This window comes from Python bivittatus, unplaced genomic scaffold (genome assembly GCF_059951505.1).
Source record: "Python bivittatus isolate LINGU-HERP-01145 unplaced genomic scaffold, Pbiv_v1 ctg000220_np1212, whole genome shotgun sequence".
Taxonomy (NCBI): Eukaryota; Metazoa; Chordata; class Lepidosauria; order Squamata; family Pythonidae; genus Python; species Python bivittatus.
The window spans coordinates 41,414,654-41,434,798 of NW_028277048.1; the positions used below are offsets into that span (position 1 = coordinate 41,414,654).

The following is a 20,145-nucleotide window of genomic DNA, read 5'->3' on the forward strand; positions in this document are numbered from 1 at the left end:
TTATTCCTTGAGTCTGCCTTTTTAAATATTTGCTAAGAACAAGCATAATTGCTCCCATGCTGACCTATTCTTTGGCAAACAGCAATGTGTTTTGGCACAAATTCCAGTACCACTCTTTAGCAGCCTCTGCTGGTCATCTTGAATGTAGGAGGCTCATCTTGGTCCCAGAGAAGCCTTTATAGAAGGTATAAAGATACAAGTGGCTTCTTTTTAAAAATATTAAAATATAATGGTGAATGATCTTAATGCTTGGCTGATACCTACAGCCCCTTGTTACAAGCAGCCATGTTTGAGCGTAATTCAAAATCTCCCTGGCAGATCCTTCTTCCAAGGATTCCCAAATGAAAGAGCCTCACCACAGGCTGCCAGCAGTCAGGCCGGATCTCCAGACACCCTTTAGTCTTTCAGTTGGAGAGGTCTTAATCCTTCTATCCAAGGCTCCCTTCTCCAGCCCAGGTCTAGGGAAATACAAAGGAAGGGGCTTTGGCTTTTCCTGCCCAAAGCCCAGAGATATGGAATTTAACAAACCTTATGCCAGTCCCAAAACACAAGGAATGGCTATGTATCTGTGTATAGCTTCTATACAGAAAGTTTTAATGAGAAATTCCCATATGAAACCAATGAAGCCCCATCTCTAGATATAAAAAACTAATTTATTGTGAAAGGAAAAACAAGGAAAAGCAAAAATTAAACATGCAGAATTCTAAATTAAATCTGTACAGCTAGCCTAGCTAAATTAGATACTTATCCCCTTTCAATAAAGTGGAATTCCACACATGTTCAAAAAATCCATTGCAGAGAGAAGAATTAGTGAGAGATCATCTGGTCCTCATGCTTAGATTTTTGCTAGGCAGTCTGTTGCAGCTGCTGCTACTTCTTTTTGGAGCACGATGCCTAATTTTACTGAATATGGAGGACAATTGAAAACCAGCCTCTTGGAGAAGGCTGATCATTGCATTGCAACATCAAAGACAATGTTCCATCTCTGTTGTCCTGTGTCTTGCTGAAAAATGAGAAATTATCTAGGCCCTAAATCCTTCCTTATAACCTTTGGTGGGAGGCAATCCAGGGTTCACCAGTTGAATTTCACTTATGTCTCTCAGTATTGTCAGGTTATCATACCAAAACTAGAGACTTGCCAAAGCCAACCATCAATTATTACACTGAAAATCATCATGAATAATTGTTTGCATGACACTGAATCACAAAGCAGTCAACTACATTTTAGCTTAGCATATGGGGCAAATTAAGCCTGTGTGGTTAGTTTAGGATTCCATGTATTATGCAAATCTAGAAAACTAGGTTGAGAAGTTAACTGCGATAAGCACATAACATGAACACATCCCCATGATGGCTAGTGAGAACGTATGCATTATTAATTTACTTACATCAAGTTTTTCACTTTATTTTTATGCTGGATGGGACTGGACATTTTTCTCCTGTCCTTAATCCTGGTATCTTATTGTTAACAGCAGGTGTTATTCCTCCCACCAGCTCACACCACAAATCCTGAAGCATCAGCTTTGCTTCCGCCACAGCAAATTGAGAGACATGATCAATGAGATCAAACTATTGTAAGGACATTCCAGTGGTATTTAGTTGTCTGAAGTGGAATAGTGAATGGCGATGGTCCATGCATTAAGCCTATGACCAGTCTGGCCAAGTTGTTTGCACAGCTAAGACAGAAAATTAGAAAATTCCTCTCACTGAAAAAGAATAGTAGTAGTAATAGTACTAATTTGCTGCCCTTTCATGATAAGCAAAATCAGTATCTTCACTGCCTGCTGGCCTTGCCTGGGAAAGGTTTATGTGCAGCTCGGAGCACCCTTTTAGTCTCCTGACGGAACAGCACTTTGTTGCTTTATGTGGACAAGGATGTGAATTGGACAATGCAGCTCAAAACTCACCTTGACCTTTATATGATTTTTTTGGCCAAGTGATTGGTGATGCTAATTGATTTATCTTCTGTGAAATGGGGATTACTGCAAAAATATATACATTTAAGAACAATTAATTTTGCAGCTCTGATGTCACCTATGCCTAGGACATATTATTTGAAAAAGTTTTTTTTTAATAATTCCCTTTTAATATCCATTTTATGCCCTTCTAAGCACAATTCTATAATTTGCATTCTATTATTTTAAAATTTAACAGCTTTAACGTAATGTTTACAAAGGCATGAATTGAAAAATCTACTAAAATCTTTCCCATACCACCTGAATTTTTTTTTTTTTGGTACTAAAGGTGACTTTTCCTCCCCCCTTAACAAAAATATACGCCTCTTTCTTCTGTTGTTCTACTCTTCACTTTTTTCCTGCAAATTTTTTCTTCAAATTTTTCTTGCTTGAGCTTAACACTGCCTCAGAAGGCTGGGAGATCAAATAACCACTCTTTTGTGTTCTAGAACCTTAAAAAGTTCTAGAACCAAATCTGCAGTTTGGGAACTTCCTATACCTGCTTTTGCCACCTGGATGCTTCACTGAGAGCTTCTTGAACCTTTCTTGCCAGCAAAATAATATATGTGGCTTTACCTATGCTCTGACCAGAACAGGATTAGACTTTGCACAGTGGGCTTGCAAACTGAAGACTGCTTTGCACAACTGTCTCCAAAGAATAAATCATTACCAAGGTTTTATTACAAAACTTTATGGGCCAATTCAGCATCTAGGATTCTGTTCTCAAAAATGATGACACATGAAAGGAATTATCCTCTCCCAGGCTACTTCTTTAACATCCTGGTACTCACAGATGACACCACCATCAATGGACATTCAAGATTAATGCTAAAGGGAATACTCAGATGCTGTAACATGTCCAAGAGAAGAGGTACTGGCCAATAGCAGGGCCAGCCCAATGCCTCTAAAGGTCATAGACCAAGGGTCAAGATAGGCAAATGTCTCACTTTGTGTAAAATGAGAATGCTGTTACCAGTCATGTAGGAACTGTGGAGTCCTAGCAAGCAAGCCACCAAGCTCAGAGAGCACCAAGGACTCCACAGTTCAGTCATGAGCTACAGATATTCTCTTCTATTGGAATCCTTTAGGAAATTCAGAGGCAATGTGGGTTGGCACACACTAAGATTGCTAAGCCTCCCACCCTCTCATCGAGAACATGTTGCTTCCATGCAATAACCATAGGTATGATTTCTACTGAATGGAAAAATTCTACTTTTAATGGCATTCCTGGGAAGAAATGGTGATGATTTGGAAGCTTGCCCCATCAGTCTCTGTATGCTAATTATAAACACCACAATTGGCCAACCACTGAGTGCCTCCATATGTACTGTACTAAACTACAGTTTTCATCAGTCCCAGCCACCAAATAGCAAATTGCTCATTATGGAGTTGGAGTCCAAAAATCTGGAGGGACCTAGGTTTCCCACCCCCACAAGTGGCTAAGCAAGCCTTTCTTCCTCCATGAAACCCACTGTTCCCTTGCCGACAGTAACAGATTGGGAAACCAAACTTGGGGAATACACAGCAATGGCAAAATTCACAGTATACATCCAGAATTTGATTAAATTTAAGCAAGAATGGCTTCCCTATATATTTTATGTCACACAAGGCAAACTCAAATTCTTAAGAGTACAGTTTTTATCTTGATGTAAAGATAGTAACCAGAAGCAATTTAATGTTTACAAATAAACTGATGTAATCACCAGTTGGGTACAATGAGAGGGAAACTAGAACTTAATTTTTTTTACTGATTGCTTTTAACATTATTTTTTTAAAATAAGATCATGTGTATATATTTTATATAATGACAAATAGTGGTAGTATAAATATTAACGTTGACAGTTCTGCAGTGATTTACAATTGTTTCTAAAGGTAAGTAGTTTTATATATTCAATTAATCAATGAAATAATTTTAAATTTTATAACAATTGTAAATATTATTTGCTGATTTTTTATTTCCTATCCACTATGTCTTTTCTCATTTTCTTCTTTTGTGTAATCATTTATTTTATTCTTTAAATAAATGTTTTAAAATAAATTTATAAACCCACTGTTCTATAGCAGGACTGCAAGGAATCAAAAAAGGACACAGCAAAACACCAATCAGTTTCATGATTTTATTTTATGGTCAGAAAAGGGGAAGCCAATGATTTCAAATCTGTTAATCCAGATATACGATTTATAGACAAATCAATTTAACAAAAATCTTCTCTAAGGAAGGATTAGGGGAGAGGAGTTGGGGCAGAGACAGAGCAGTGAAGGAACCACACACACATACATGTGGTTCCAGTTCTAGCACAACTTTGGGACTCACAATAGTCCATTGAGCAAGGTTGTTGAGCTGGAACACACCCACCTGACAAGCAGAGGAGAAGCTCTGCAGACTTTCTACTTCTGACTGCCAGATTAATGGGATTTTGCTGGGGACAGTTGGACTGCTTGGGCACCATGAAGGAAAAGAATCTAATCAAGGCAATAATAAATACTGACAGGCCAGGCACATGATTTCAAAGGCAGACCAGACACATAAGGTATTCTCTGCTCTTGAATATTTGTCCATAACAAGCTCTTTGTTCAGATCAGATGAGGAGCAGCTCAGCTAGGAAAATGCCCTAAAAACTAGAAGCCACCCTATGACTTCAGTGCTCTGCATCCGGCTGGGGAGTGACAGAACAGAGAAATGGCAATGGCACTAGGAATTTCTACACCTATCAACAGGTCACCTCTCTCTAATCAGAAGCAAGGGCTTCTCTGGCCCCAGGGAGCCCACAAAGATAGTAGTCTGAACCGTGCTTAAGCTCTTGGGAGACCTCAGCTCAGCAGGAGGATTATCTGCCCAGAAGATGCAAACTGAAAGAAGGCAGGAGGGTATGCATGAATGGGACTGGGAAGCCTATTAAAAAAAGGGTAAGAAGGTTGAGCCCCTCCCTGGAGGATGTGTGTTATGTTACAAACATTAAGGCATCATGGTTACAAGAAAAGTATCACAAATGGAAAGGCAACCCACATCCCCCAAAGAGAAAGTGTAGGCCATGAACATGACGAAGCCTGGCAAGTGCCTGCCACCCCAACTGTTTCCAGCCTGCATGGAATGATTACTTCTCAGCACCTCGCCCTTGCTCAGAGACAGCAAGGTTTCCAAATCCTCTCCCTTACAGACAGAAATGTTGCTTGCTTCCCCTTTACCACCTGCCTGAAATGTACTGAAATGGGACAGAAGCAGCAGACCTCTTACTCAAGGCCAGAGAGGAACAAGAAGCACTTCTGCCTCTGCACTTGGGAGACACAGGGCAGGTTTGGTCATTGTTATTGATTCTCGGGAGGAAATACATACGGGGCATTGAGCCAAAAGGTCTTCCTGGTGAGCTAAAAATGGGAAGGGAAGGTTGTCCAATGCCAGCACTTTGGTACAGGGAGGGGTTTCTACTGTAGCCACTGTCTGAACAACCCTTGGGTCTTGGCTATGAAAGGGCTAATCTTTCCATTCCTTCTTGATGGTCAGGTTCCACTCCCAGGAAAGATGGTCTGTCTTATCATCATCTGTAAATTTAGAACGGATGTTATAAGTGCCCCGGGCCAGCATACCCTTAGGGGCTTCCTCCAGGGGGGTCAGGAACTCATATTCCTCAGCACGGGGCCCGTAGCTTCCAACCATATAGTCAGTCTTGTCAACTGGAAAGAGAAAAACAACTGTAAGGCATGAATGGCAAGAACAAAGTTACTGGAAGTCATGCACTATGAGCTGTAGATATCTGAGCAGCACTGGAATTTAGCTTTATTTTGCATGTGCTCAAGCACCCCAATATCTTTCAACGGCAGCTTTACTCCCATTTTTGGATGGGCCTATCGATCGTTCATACTTCTCTTCTGAAATCTAATTCTTATCCTTAAACCTATGTCCACTGCTGTTTTGCTCTGTTGTTGTAGGTTCTTAATAAACTCTAAATACTACCTTAAACAGGTATTTTTGGTGCCAAACGGTGTCTTCAGGGTTGTAATATGTTAACATGCCTCAGAAGGCCTAGCCATATCCAGACTGACTACCAGATACTGGACTTAACGTGCCCTTGTATCTGTCAATCAGCAGAAGGAAAAGTGTCTTCCTTCTTTTGGCAGTAATTCCATCATCTTGTTCTGACTGGGTGTAACACTCAGCACAGAGAGCGCAGCAGCATCAATGGATCTTCACACTGAATAAAAGGTGCCAATGCATCTTCAAATTGAAGAAAAACCAAAAGCCACCCACAGCAATTGAGGGTTGTGTGTTCTTTTGCTATTTCACCTCTTTTTTGGCTGTCATTCAAACACAAATTAATTTTCTCTCCATTAAGTAAGTACCAAGTTTCAACTCTACTCTGCAACTCTTGTTCCAGAGCTAGACACTACTCGCGGGAACACAAGGTAGGACCAAAAGAATAGAACCGACACTTACTTTTTACTCCTTTCCTGAATGTGTGTTGAATGTACTTCAACCCTGAAACAATCTCCTTCTTTACCTATAGTGAGAAAGAATATATCAAATCAATACACACCTTTTTGACAAATGCCTTCCCTCAAAATTATATGCTGAATTATTCACAGAATAATTGACAGGCACTACAAGAACTCAAAAGGAGATCTTACCTGAAAAGAGATCTTTATCCGGTACTCTACACCTTCCTTCAGCACAAATGCCTGCTTCTTGAAACTCTCCAAGTCACCTGAAAGGAGAAGATAGGAATGAGGCAAATTTCTCCCAGAAGATGCAAAAGTGACAAGCAACCTGTGGAGTCACTTCTATGTGCAGTATTAGCTTTAAAGCCTGGCTGCAATCACCATGGAAGTGAAGCTTTAAGTCAGAGGTAGGAACATAGGGTCCATGGGCACCAATATGAACCAGACAGGAAACTAAATAGGAAGCTCTGTGCAACAAAGCAAAGCATTTGTCTCTAATATACCTATTTACAGGAACACTTTTGGTCCCTGCAAAGCTGCCACTGGAAAATTAGAGTATCCTGGTAGGTTCCTCTGCTAAACAGGTCTGACTGAACAGGCCCACCAAGGCAGCCTTGTTGTGAATAGGCAGGTTTCCCTTAGCGGCTGTTCTGAATGGACCCAACTAATGTTCTCACAATTCCAGCCCACAAAGATTGCTTACTCATCCTTTGAGCTTACACCACCAACTTGGCTGATGATGTTCATCCACAGCATTTTTTAAACCAGTGAAAATCAAAATAGCAGCATAATGCATAGCACCAATCCAGGCTCTTCTAACATTAATGCCAGCAATGGCTTTCAAACATCCTACTAGATCATATGTATCAGATAGTTAGCTAACTACTGAGTACAACATCCTGAGGTTAAAATATGAGCCAGCTTAGGCTTTATAGAATAGATGAAATGTTTTGATTTCCAGAAGGACAGTCATGCTTACTGGGGTTTTTTTGCTGCAACAGACTAAGCACCCTGAGGCATCCTCATGGCTTACCAATTTATTGTGACATAAGATTTCATGGACTATACTTTGTTTTATGCATCTGATGAAGTTATCCAGAAAACCATACACCATAAACATATTTGTCTTTAAGGTGCCATAAGTATTTGCTGTATTTTTTGATCCAACCCATTTACCTGTCAGATCCAATTCCAAGGGACCAGGAGCAGTTGCACAAATCAAAGTCAGTTTTGTTACCACCACATTTGGACTATTCGGGTCTGCAAGAGAAGAGAAAATATGCCTCAGGGCAAAACATCAAACCTGGCCTCCTGTTCCTGCAGTGCAGCAGAACCCAAGTGTGTGCCTAGAAACGCTGGCCTTCCTTTGAAGAGCTTTCTAGCCCTCAGCACTGCAACCATGGATCCTTATGCAAATCTCCCCCAATCTGGTGCCCTCCAGATATCTGAAGGCTCATTAATGTCCTTTGTTCTCACGTTGTCCTTATACATGTGTTTCCTTTTCCTTCTATGCCTCTGCTTTTCCTGTCTTTCAAAAAAAGACAAATTGCAAAAAATCCCCAAACGCAAAACTCAAATTCTCATTCAGTATTACTTCTGGTTTAATTCTAGCTGGAAATACGTTTTATTTGTAGAGTTCACTCAAACTCTAAGCTTTTGGTTTGTTATTAAACAGCACAAAGGCTCACTTCAGGGTTCAATGGGCATATTCAGATAATATGCTAATTCCAGGGGTCTCATGAACAGTTCAAGAGCCTGAACTCTGAAGCCTCATATAGTGATAGAAAAGCACATCACAGTACTCAGACATAGACATACTGAATAAACCAGAATCAGGGATACATTTTTGCCATTTCTCTTTGGCCTATTAGGCCATTGGCTCTTGCTTGGAGAGTGGTTAGGAGCAATGGAGCTGTTGGTTCTGCAAAAGAGATCCCAGGACCTCCACTGAGATGCAGAGAAACTGACATTCCAGACAGACGGGGCTTCCCCCTTCTTGCTTCTACAAGAGCTGGCCCCACGGTATCACTCTGCGCTGGGCCTGCAAATCTTGCCATTGTCCCCCAATGCAGGGTCTCTCCTCTGCCTGAGATGCTCTACAGAGCAAGCAAGGCTGACACGGTCATACACCTGAAACAGACCCTGCACAAGGACCATTGGCAGCAAGGAGCAGCTGTAGGGTTGGAAGAAGCAGGCCCCAAACCTCGTGGTGATGATGCCAACCACCCCTTGGCCTATCCTGCCAGGCACAGAGCCATGTCTTCTTCTTGGCCTGGAACTGCTGGCCTCAGGATCTGCAATGAAACTGATGAATGCCAACCTTTCACATCTCTTCCAGTCAGCTGGCAAGAGCAAACTAGGCATATGGACAGAGATAAGAAGGATGGTAAGAAAAGAGTGCCAACTTGCCTAGAGCAAGAGAAAGTGCCTCACTCACTTCACACAGCTCAAAGTAGGAGAGCAGCTTGCTGATCTTAGCCAGGCACTCTGAATCCTCCCTGGAGTTGTAAGTGACCTCCTCCACTTGCTACACCCAATGAAACAGGCAGCAGAAAGACACAACCCAGAGGGCTGCCTCTTTCTTCTAAGTATTGTTGCAAGACCACATAAAGTGAGGTCAACACATTTCAGACCACTATGCTAAGCCAATGTTTCCTTAACTGTGGCTTACTATACAAACCTCAATTTGCTGAGTTCACCACAGCATATAAATTATGGTTTCTAAACCACATTTGCTATGTTCACATAATTTGGTGAGCTACACACCATGAAACCATATTGCAGCTCAGCGTAGCATATGAATCCAAGGGCAGCCAGGAACTCAAAAGAATCCAATACTTGGCACAGGCCAGCTGGATTCCATACCCCCATCCAGCCTATATGGAACATTCCAGTTTGTTAGGCTAAGTCAGGCTTCTCAAGCTGTCGCTTGTACTGCTCACACACACTCCCCAGTGAAAGACTGTGTCTTCCAGGAACCCACCAGCAGTAATGGCGACGTTTCCCAGTAGGGCTTCCTTATACTTGCGTAGACTCTCGTCATCTTTGTCCAGCTCCTGGATCTCCTGGATGCTCTTTTGGGCGGGGGGCTTGTAGTTGACGGAGTGCTCATCCTCCTCATTTTCAGCTGCAATCTGGGCCAGCTGCTCATGGGTAGGCTCTTGCTCAGCCATCTCTGCAACTCTGTCCTATGTCTGAGGGATACACACAAGGACATTAGTTAGTACCTTGGGGACCGCCAGTTTTATCTGCTTTTCACCTGGAAAAATAATGGCTTTTTAAAAGCTGGCCACGTTCTTTGGCTTTTTAAATAGTCAGGTCCACATTAAGACTCCTCTTTGGGAAGCAGAAGACAGTAGATTCCTAGGTGAAGTCCTGCCATCCTCAAGAGAAAGAGCTCAGAATTTGCACTTTGCCCTCTAGGAATAAGATTTTCATGGGGTGTATAAATTCTGCTCTTCCCACATCAAAAGAAGGTCAATTAAGCAAAGTCCACTGCTGTTTTGTAGCCTCCAGTGCAATACATTAGTTTATATCTGGCAAGTAGTACCCTACATAAGCTGATCACCCCACAAGTCACAAAACTGCAAAGTCTGCAGCTGCCTCTTTGGGGGAGGTGGGCATGCCCAATGCAGTCAACTGGAGAGTGCCAAGACTAAACAAGGCCAGCTCAAGGAGCTGTTTCATTTGGGGGAGGGAGCAGTAAATAAACTTCAAAGTACTCTCAGGACAATTAATAAAAAACAACGAAGCGGGGTGGCAAAAGTAACTAACCATTTGCAGTGTTTATAATCTGAGCAATTATTTCACACCTTCTCAAGTCTTCTGCAAGCTACATAAAGCACATAAGAATAGCTTTCACTGCTTCCTTTTGTGTCTCTTTCTCAGACTCAATTTGCATAAATATGCAGAGATCAGAAAAAAACTTAAGTTGTGCCATCAGACGCTTAGCAAATGCTGGAACCCAGTCAAAGAATAATTTACGCTTGGGACACACTAAACTGCCCAGATGTGAACATGCTGCTTCTAAAGTACACGCTTATTTGTATCACACAGTAGAGAGAGCAAAATCAGGCAGGGCAGACCCATAAGTTGAAATACCGCCAGATGCTTTGCCTCAGAATGTTACAAACAGGAAAGTAATGAAGAGATGCTAAATCAATTCCTTTAAAGCAGGGAGAAGCAACTTCTCTACTCTTGTGAGCACAGGTAAGATTTTGAGAGCTAATTATGGTGATTCCACAAAATGGCTACCATGAGGAACTTGCCTATTCACAATATGGCTCCCAGAACATGTATGGAAGTCCCCAAATATCAAATTACTAGATAACTAACTAGTGAGAATATACCTCGTTATCCTCCCCCCCACTAAAAATGTTTTTTACTATCTTCACTTATCTGAATCCTTTTTTCCGAGCAGGTAGGCATGCTGCCAAACAAATAACAAAATTGTAATTATCCATTTTTATCTTTCAAGAATGCTTAGAGAACTTATGTGGGACCCAGAAGCATTCCTGCAAGTAAAGCAGCATGCCCCTATATTAAAAAAAAAAAGCATTAACAGATTTTTTTTGTGAGTGTCAAAACAGGGGCTCCATTCATGTATTCATAGGAATGAGGACAGTGGACTTCTACAAACTCAACCTAATGATGCATTTAGCTCTCAATATGCATTAATTGCAACTCCCAGCCAAAAACGGTCACATGGAAAAGTATGGGAGCCATGGGAACTGTAGTTGAACATGGCCAGAGGACACCATCCTCCCGAACGCAGTTGCAAACTGACTAGGAGCAGCTCTCCAGGGTTTCAGGTGAAAAACCAGAAATGCTGGGGGTTGAATTTAGGACTTCCAGTACAAAAACATGGGCTGGACTAGAGCTGCAGTCCATAGCTGCACTCCTATGTGCAAAGCTCTGATGTCTGGCACATATCCCAGTCCTGGGAACACCAGAATGCTAGACAGCTAGTCACAGATTAATGTTTCACCTGAGTTGGCTTGACACAGGAAGCTCAGAAGCAGCAGTCTCTTTTCACACCTTCCACCTAAATTGTTCAATATACCTTAAGAAAGATTGTTCCGCCCTTGTTAAACAGGTAGAGTTGGAGCCAGAAATGTACTGCATTAAAGATTCAATCAGAAAATTGGGCTGCTAGTTTGTTTTCTAGAACAGAAATAGCAAATACCAGTCCTGAACACAGCACGGAATAATTTTTAGTGAGAACAAGGAATATACACAGTCAGGTGTGAAGCACTGGATCATCTATAAATGGGAAAATACAATTAGCCACATGGAACACCATGTAGTTTCTACCAATAAGCACTCAAGCCTCCTGAAAGATGAGACAGACAGGCAAGCGACTGGGAATTCAATTGTCTCATCCAGCCTCGAGTCTAAGGGCAGCAACCACTCTCTCCTCTCATCAGATGTGCTTATCTACTCCGGCAATTTGGCGACAGTCTCCACATCTTTTACACCTGGCTGTTTCAAAGGGATGCTTGGTTCCCAGCTTTTCACTACCCTAAGCCTCTTCCAGGTTTGTTTCAGCCATTTATTCTTGGCAGGGTTCTGTTATAGGATTAGTTATGACACCATGCAAACCCACATGCTGGCCACCTCTTACAAGCATCAGGTGTACATGATATACCACTGTGAAGAGGTAACTTGTAAAACAACAGTTTTCTACTACAATTTAGTATTAAGCCAAAATGCTGGAATATGTCAGGCCCTCTCACCTTTTACTTAGAGGAGAACAGAGAATGGGAAGAACAAACAAGGGGAGGGCTTTCTCAGACAATACAAAGGAACAGCTTCTTTCCCGTGGGAAAGGAAGCTGGTAGATTTAAAACCACATTGGAGATACGTTTCTGTAGAGTAACAAATCATCTCAGCCAGTCAACGTACGTGGCCGTTCCAAGGAAACCAGGTGTATGCTGCTCCTGAATGCTTTTTGTATCCAAGCTCCGGAAACCCCGTCTATCTCAGAGGACTGACACTGGATGTGCAGCATCTGCTCTTTACTGTGCAGCAAACTCTCCTTGGAACAGCCACGGCAAGACTACATGAAGAACTACAGAAGCTATGATTCTGCAGACAGAAAGTCTGATGCAATATCAAGGGAGCTCCTCTGTGATCCGAAAGGCTACTCAGAATAAGCAGCCACTCAGTCCTCATCAAGTCTTCACCGGTGTGCAAGGTGGCATCCATTTCCAGTCCACAGAGCCCTTGAGAGAACAGCTCCAGACAGCAGTGGCATTCCTAAGGCAGAGGAGCTGGCTCTCATGACTGAAAGTACAAAATGATGTAGCCAAGCCTTACGGCGCTGGAAGCAGCATGCCCTCCCTTCAAGTCAGGAAGTTGGCTTCTATCCCAAGGGTGTGTCCACATGCCTTTAACATTACTGAAGACTTTGCTACTAGTGGTACAACTCAGTTGCTCTCCTGAGCTAGGCTGAAAGGCTTCTGTTCCTGTTCCATTTTCCTCTCAATAAAGGGGAAAAGAAGCATTACGCTGGCCAAAAGCAGAAGTAGTTCTTACTCCACATATACTATACCTTGATATTCAAACTTATACTGCCAAGTTCACCATCACTCCTTCTCCTTTTCTAAAAGTTACCAAGAATATCCATAGATTTTTCAGACCCCCAACTTTGTGAAGATTTCATATATGTATGTGTTTATGCATGAGTAAGTATATTTAAAGAAAAATACATACAGTAATCACCTATCGCTGACCCCTACCCTGGGATCCATATGTGGATTATGCTTAAAAAATTACTTCAGGATGTGGGCCCTGACAGGGTGTTTATGTATTGGGAGCTGCTTGTGCATTAGGGATTTCCTGTGTCACTCTGGCTTGTTCTGGTTTGATCTGATATGTGACTAGTTAAAAGTCGAACTATAGTACCCTTTATAACAGTAAAAAACACACCCCTAGGAGTAAATATAAGATGCTAATGAGCCCCCCTCATGGCTTACTGTGGGGTACCTAGTCGTAGTATGCATGTGCATGATGTAATACACCCATGGATTTGTTTTAGCCAATACAAATTGTGATGAATATTATCTGCTTAGTGAAATGTATAAAAACCTTTGGACAATGCCCCTTTGGGCGCTCAATTTGGATTTTGGTCCCGAGTACGCCTCTTTGCTTCTGTACAGAAATAGAATGTGAAAGCCTTCCCTCTAATCTGTGTGTAATTTGGCTCTTTCTCGCACTGGGTAAAAATGTGCCCCAATTAGTGGGTCACCCCGTGGCCAACAAGGATGAGAATCTCATACTTTTGAGGCACCCTAGAAACTTAACATGTCCCTAACACAGAAGGAGCAACCGTAAGAGACAAGGACTGCATGCAGTAAAGGTGGACCATAAGAGGAACTAATCATAAACATGCAATGGTGTCCTAGCAGCACTGCCACAAAATGAGAATATTTTCTTCTGACGACCCTTGGTCAAAAAGCTAATCCTCTAAAGACTGCCAAAATGGTAGTGTGATGAGCTGTTTTGATTGCCAAATTTCCTAGGGAAAGCCTGACTCCACAACACAGGAGGAAGAACCATCTTAGAAAGATTTACACCTGCTTTTCTTCCAGACATGGACATCTGCAGTAATAAATATTGCTTTAATAGTAACAGGAATAGACAAAGAGGCCCAGAGATCTGTGCAGGGAGGTAAAGCAAGGTTTTGTGACTCCAGAGGTCAGGTGCTGCCTCTTGTATCATCAGATCATAGATACCATGCCCACATTAACAGAGGAAGGCGGTGCTAGAAATAGCTTGCCAGAACTTCTAAGCCGCCTCCTCCTCCTCTTAAGAGTTTACTAAGAGTCACTGGAATCAAGATGTCTAGAAGGAACAAAAGCCTTTTATCTGTCATTTCCAGGTGTAGCTAAATACCAGCAGATTCATTTAAATTACATTCTCAGGTCCCCTGTCAAGGAAACTTACAATGAGGGAAGTGCTGTGTGCAGTCAGAAACAGCTTGGAAAGGACTCCACAATCCCATTTTAACTTTTCATCTCTTTAAAATGAGTGAATGTAAACAAAGAATAAAGGTGCCAACTCTTGCAAGATCGAAGTCCCAATATCTTTGAAGTAGTACAAAGTAGATATTATGGCAAGGGAAAAAGACTCAAAGAGAAAGCATATCCCATTGCTCAAGGTTTCCAAGAAGTCCTAAAATCAATCTAACTAGTGTGTTTACACAGAAAAGGGGCTCAGATTTGAAATATTCCAAACTATTGGATGTTCCAAATATTATTTGTTAGCCTGTTCAGTAAGGGAAATCGCAGTACTGAAACAATGGAAAAACTAAAGAATAGTAACACACATGCAGCAGAACCCATATGCAGCATATTCAGTTTGCAGATAGGTATCTATAGGAAGTATAAATTACAAAAGGATGACAGTATTCTTCATACATTTATGACTTTTGCAGGTCTGAAAAGCAAAGGAAAGCTGAAGACAGATCATAAGCACAGTCATGGTTTCACTTAGCAACTGCTTCACTTAATGACAAAATTGCCAGTCCCAATTGTGGTTGCTAAAGAAGGACTACCTGTAGAATTCTATTCCACTTTTCATTCAGGCGCTGAAAGCAGTATATACAGCATTCCTTCCCCCTACTCTTCCACAACAACCCTTTGAGGTTAATTCTCTCATGTTCATCCTGCAGGAATCACTTTGCTTTAATTACCTCTGCATATTAAGATGTTTAAAATATTACCAAGTAGAACACACAGCAAAATTAGTAGAGATCTACATGCATATAATGTACCTGAATATACAGTATTCATTTGATTTCTCTGGTACTCATAAATGTATCATTTATTAACAAGTTTCATAGGAACTGCAATTATTGGCAAGTAACTTCATATTACCTAGAAGAAATATTAGATTGAAAATGAAGAAAGCACAAGCCAAGTTGCCTGATATTGTGTTTCTTTCCTGATTTGACTGGCAAGTGTTCCTTAGAATATCAGAGGGGACAGGAAGAGGGAGGAAGGTCAGAAAATGATGACTGTGAGAGCTTCTAGGAGTACTAAGAATGCTTCTAGTACCAATATAGAATAACAGTTTTTTAGGTACAGAAACATATCTAGTCCTAAATACAGCTACAGAAGACCAACTTGGAAATGTGCACCCTTAAAAACGAAGAGCTGTTTTCACATTAATACATTCATTGAAGATATAACCCCCAAGGAAGAGAAGGGAATCTCACAGCTGAAGCTGAATTTAAAGATTTAAGGCAGCTCCAAGTGTAGGCTAAGAGGTGCAAAACACATAAGAAAGCTGGCCTGCACACAAGTAGGCAATGCATCCCTGAAAACTGGTGTCTTGGTTTTAAATGAGCAGCTCTTTATATTCTGGGCAGCAATGAATGATTCTCTCGTTCATTGGAAACACTTTTATAGAGCAAAAAGATAGTGTAAAATAGTCCTTTAGTTCTTATCCTCTATTAATGCCCAGGATCCACTGTGATGACTGTGGAATGGAGAAAACCTGAGCATCCTATTTGCAACTTGCCCTAATCAATCTTTTTAAAGAGATTTTCTACTCATTCAAGCCTTGCAACATACATCAATTCTTTGGAGACTTCTAAAAGAAAGGAGAAACTAAATGGAAGCAAACTTTCAAGAACTTTCTCTTCTAAGAAAATAGAAATGGGCTTAATCAGATTATAACCCTGAAAGGGAAACATTCAGCGATGTAAGACAGGGGGCTTTGCTACTAGGAAAATCTGCAGCCAAATGGTCCTCAAGGTTGAATAATTAATTCACTTGGGTTCCAGCTCAATGAATGGAGATATCGTTAGCTTCAGACATAATGCATTATGCTAAAATGAGGGAAAATGAAATTAGTGAAAAGTAGGGATATATCAATCTTATATGCATCAATCTTATATATATCAGATACTTATCTAAGTATCATAAAAATAAGTAATAAACAGCTAGAGGGCTCAAGGAATCACTGTTAGATAGCACTTTGAATACAATGAAAAATATTTTGGCAAGAAAGTTCCTGGCCTTTAGTGTTGAAGAAAAAAACACTTTCACAAAGGCTCAAAATGATTCCACTAAGCACTGGATCTTCTTTGCTTGAATATTCTGAAATTGTCTTCTGGTGGCCAGTTAATCATACCACACACCAATTCTGACCTACAGCCTGCGTTCATCCTTCAGTTAACATTTACAGCCTTTGTGCATTAGCTGATAGTACAAGCTTACTAGGCTACAGCATATAAAACTTTTCACCAAGGAAACACTGCAGTGAATATTGACAAGGGTAAAAACAAGTCATTTCAGCAGCTTTCACTTTTACTGGAAATACTATGCTCCTAATTGCAAATATCAGGAAGTCCTCAGTCAGCAAATACTGGACTAAAAGTTTTGAGCCACCCAGAGTTGCGCAGATGAGATGGGTGGCCATACAAATCAAATAGCAGTAGATGAGATGGGTGGCCATACCACTAGTAGTAGTGGTAGTAATAAGAGTTGTGTGCTTGCAGCATTCTGAATGCTGGAAGAAATACTTTTAGAAGGACAAGGATCCTTACAGAAGGGTGCCACAAGACTAGCAGATGAAGAAAACCACGATCAGGCAATTAGGTAGACTAATTTTGGCACAGTGGTAGTTATTACTGCTGTTAGCACTTACTGTATTTGGGCCTACATGCAATCCTTTATCTGAGAGTACCTAAACCATGATTATGTGCAATCCACTAAATTATACCAGGCTGCAGGCACTGTAATTCACATATCACTCAGCTACAGCTAGTGTATTTCCACAACATATGGCAAAATAGTAACACCGTATCTTCATTAGCATTTTTTTTTTATCAGGAAGTTTTTCAACCAAGAGTGGTTAAGTCAAGGCCAGGCTTCTGCCCTATCACATTTACCTCTGCAGTGTTTCACCATGCATCAAAACTGGCCAGATTTTAGTTCCTCTAAAGGAAGCACAAGATGAACAGGCCCACTGAAAGGGCCCAGAGAGCATCCAAATTAACTGAGAAGGGACGGATATGGTTACTGTGGGCCTATAAGAATGGCACATACAGGTCTATCCTCATTCCTGCCACAGAATGAGGATAAGGCAAAACATTCCTTCAGAGGCTTTGTATTCAGGCCAGGACCAACTTCCTATACAGGGAAGTTTTTAAACACTGTTTTCAGACCTAAAAAGTTGTCAAAGAGTTCACATGCGGTAGTCACCTGTACAAGCAGCTTGTTGAGACAGGACCTCGTCCACATTCATCATCTCTGCTACTAGTGGGTGTTACAACAGAGTATCACCATCACTGCAGGTAATGTGTAAAAATACCCACTTGCCATCTGAGATCAACCCAGAAACCAGAACAGACTGCATGTTCCTTATAGTGATTTGATTTTTATCTATGCCATTAAATCTGATGCCAAAAGATGACCCCATTTTCATGGCAAAAACAAAACCCTGACATATATGTGACAATAGTTTTAAATTAATTAAATTAAGCTATAATGATCATAATGCTAATACCAAAATAGCTATTATTTATTACTCTGTTTTTCTCTTTACTGAATTTTAATAATTAAAAAAAACATTCTCTTTGATAAACTTCCTGAACAGTAATAGGTGGGCAACGTACTTCTAGTTCCCTTTTTATGCATAGTATCCCAGCCTTAACCTGTAATAGTCAACTCCAACATTACAACCAGTTTTCTGAAAAGGTTCCTCCTTAATCTGTAAACTATGCCAATATGGAAATAATAGATGCCTAGCAAAGAAAGACAAGCAAATGTAGGCTTCCAAACTTGCCAGAAGAATTAACTAAATCTACTCATGATGCTAGATAAAAAGCTCAATAAGAGATCCGCATAAAGCTATGGAACAGGGAGCAATACAACTATTACTGCTCTGAGCCCAGATAAAACTAATAATTAAAACCTGTTGATCTTTAAGTTGCCACAAGCCTTTTTCTCTCTCCAAAGAAGCCTGAAAAATTATAATTATACCTCATAATAAAACCATTTAATTATTACCCAGTTCTAATTCATCCCACGTCCGGCAACGTAAATCTATTTCCTCTGACAAACAGAATAGGTAAAAGTAGTGACTGCATTTCAGGGTTCCTGTAATAATATGAATCATCACACACACCACTGCTTAATTTTTTTTTTAAAAAGGGGGTGTTTATTTGTCCGACTGGCAATCACTCTGAAATGTATTTATTTTAACTCTAGAAACTTGGAGATATATTGGCTATGATGATATATTTTGTTCATACCAAAGTTCCCCTTCCTTCACTTGATATTTAGAAACTATGTGCTGGCTCAAACTAAGCTTGATCCATGTAGCTTATCCTGTTTTCAGACAACAGTCTTCTTTCAAGAGGCACTATGAAAACTTAATTCAATCCTTTATAGCTAAATCTTTATCTACTTTGAGCTGTTTATAATTGTAGCAGATGGCAGCATATAAATTATATAAATAATGCATACATACCCTAAATAAACTCAAATCATCCACTATAACATTGTTGTCCTAACATTGTAGCAGTTGTCCCAACCCAGCATCTATTCCAGACATATTTAAGTAGAATCCCCACCATTTCCAGTGATTAGATGGATAGAAAATACAGTGGACAGAATGGTACAGATAATCCTCATTTAGCGACCATTCGCAGTTATAACAGTGACCAATCCTTGCATTTACAACCTTCACAGGTTTATAAAGCAAAGGAAAGCTGAAGTAAGATCTAAGCACAGTTGCAATTTCACTTAGCAACCACTTCACTTAATGACTGAGTTGTCAGTCCCAGCTGTGGTCACTAAACAAGGACCACCTGTAGTAGAGTCAGGAAATGAAACTAACTATATTTATAGTGAATTCTGTATCCTATGGTTACTAGATACTTATGATAAAGAAATAGTGTTCACATGATACCCTGAACTACAAATTAACCGATTACATTTAAGGCCAGCAGGCTGTGAAATTCCTATCCATGTGCTTAAGTGACAGTTCTGAGTAAACCCAGAAAAATGAACTGCTTGAATAAATCGCAATTCAACTAATCATGGGTAAGCACTTTGAACAAATACCGTCATGGAGATTATCCAACGATAACAAGAAATTCGGGGAAAATAATCTTTAAGAAGAGATAAATATGGGTATTCCCTCATTTCTCCGCCCTTACAATTGATAATGACCTATACCGAGCGTGTAACAAGCACATGGGAGTGCTGCGAGAGAAGCTATCACTGCTCCCAGCACCGAGGATGAATTGAGAAAATGCTCCGAAAAAGTTATGGGTCTAAGGTCTGTAGCAGACGGAGAGGAGCGTCAGCTAGTCACGGCGCTCTGCAAACCGAAAGCAAGGAATGTTTCGCACGGCTGCTGAGCGCTTGCAGGCACTGATCATCTACAGCGCGAGCCTACAGTTAGCGTGCGAATGCCCTGCAGGGAAAATCGAGCAGACAGAGGCAGCTGCGGAGGCGCCAACCAGGAAGGCCGATGGGACACGACCGGGGGGGGGGAAACCCACCGGACACAGGCATCGGCTCGGCCCAATCCTCCACCGAAGTAAATGGAACCTACCCAGCACGTGCGTCCACTGCGCGATCCTACTGCTCTGCCGCCACCGGTGACGAACGCCGCCCGCCACCGCCCAGATCTACCCCGCGCGCACCCCCACACTTCCGTGTTACTGATCAAACGTCACTTCCTTTCGTGAGCAAGCCGAGGGCTTTCTTTCCACTGCTCTTCTCAGCCTTCCTCC

At 41.2% G+C, this 20,145-nt stretch overlaps 1 protein-coding gene across 1 annotated transcript; it reads right to left on the reverse strand.

Moving 5' to 3' along the window:
* Positions 1-4,058: 4,058 nt before the first annotated feature.
* Positions 4,059-20,121, reverse strand: ARHGDIA (Rho GDP dissociation inhibitor alpha). The gene is made up of 6 exons (XM_007427788.3): positions 19,965-20,121; positions 9,373-9,583; positions 7,566-7,649; positions 6,579-6,655; positions 6,388-6,451; positions 4,059-5,627 (listed from the first exon to the last, which is right to left on the reverse strand). Exons 2-6 carry the CDS (start codon positions 9,560-9,562, stop codon positions 5,428-5,430), a joined length of 615 nt encoding a protein of 204 aa, XP_007427850.1. The 5' UTR covers positions 9,563-9,583; positions 19,965-20,121; the 3' UTR covers positions 4,059-5,427.
* Positions 20,122-20,145: the final 24 nt, after the last annotated feature.

Excerpts from the sequence above, each read along its gene's own strand:
- ARHGDIA (XM_007427788.3), bottom strand. The coding sequence starts at position 9,562 with ATGGCTGAGCAAGAGCCTACCCATGAGCAGCTGGCCCAGATTGCAGCT. Across the intron at positions 7,650-9,372 it reads AAACGTCGCCATTACTGCTG|ACCCGAATAGTCCAAATGTG; the intron begins GTGGGTTCCTGG and ends CTTCTCTTGCAG. Across the intron at positions 5,628-6,387 it reads ATTCAGGAAAGGAGTAAAAA|TTGACAAGACTGACTATATG; the intron begins GTAAGTGTCGGT and ends TTCTCTTTCCAG.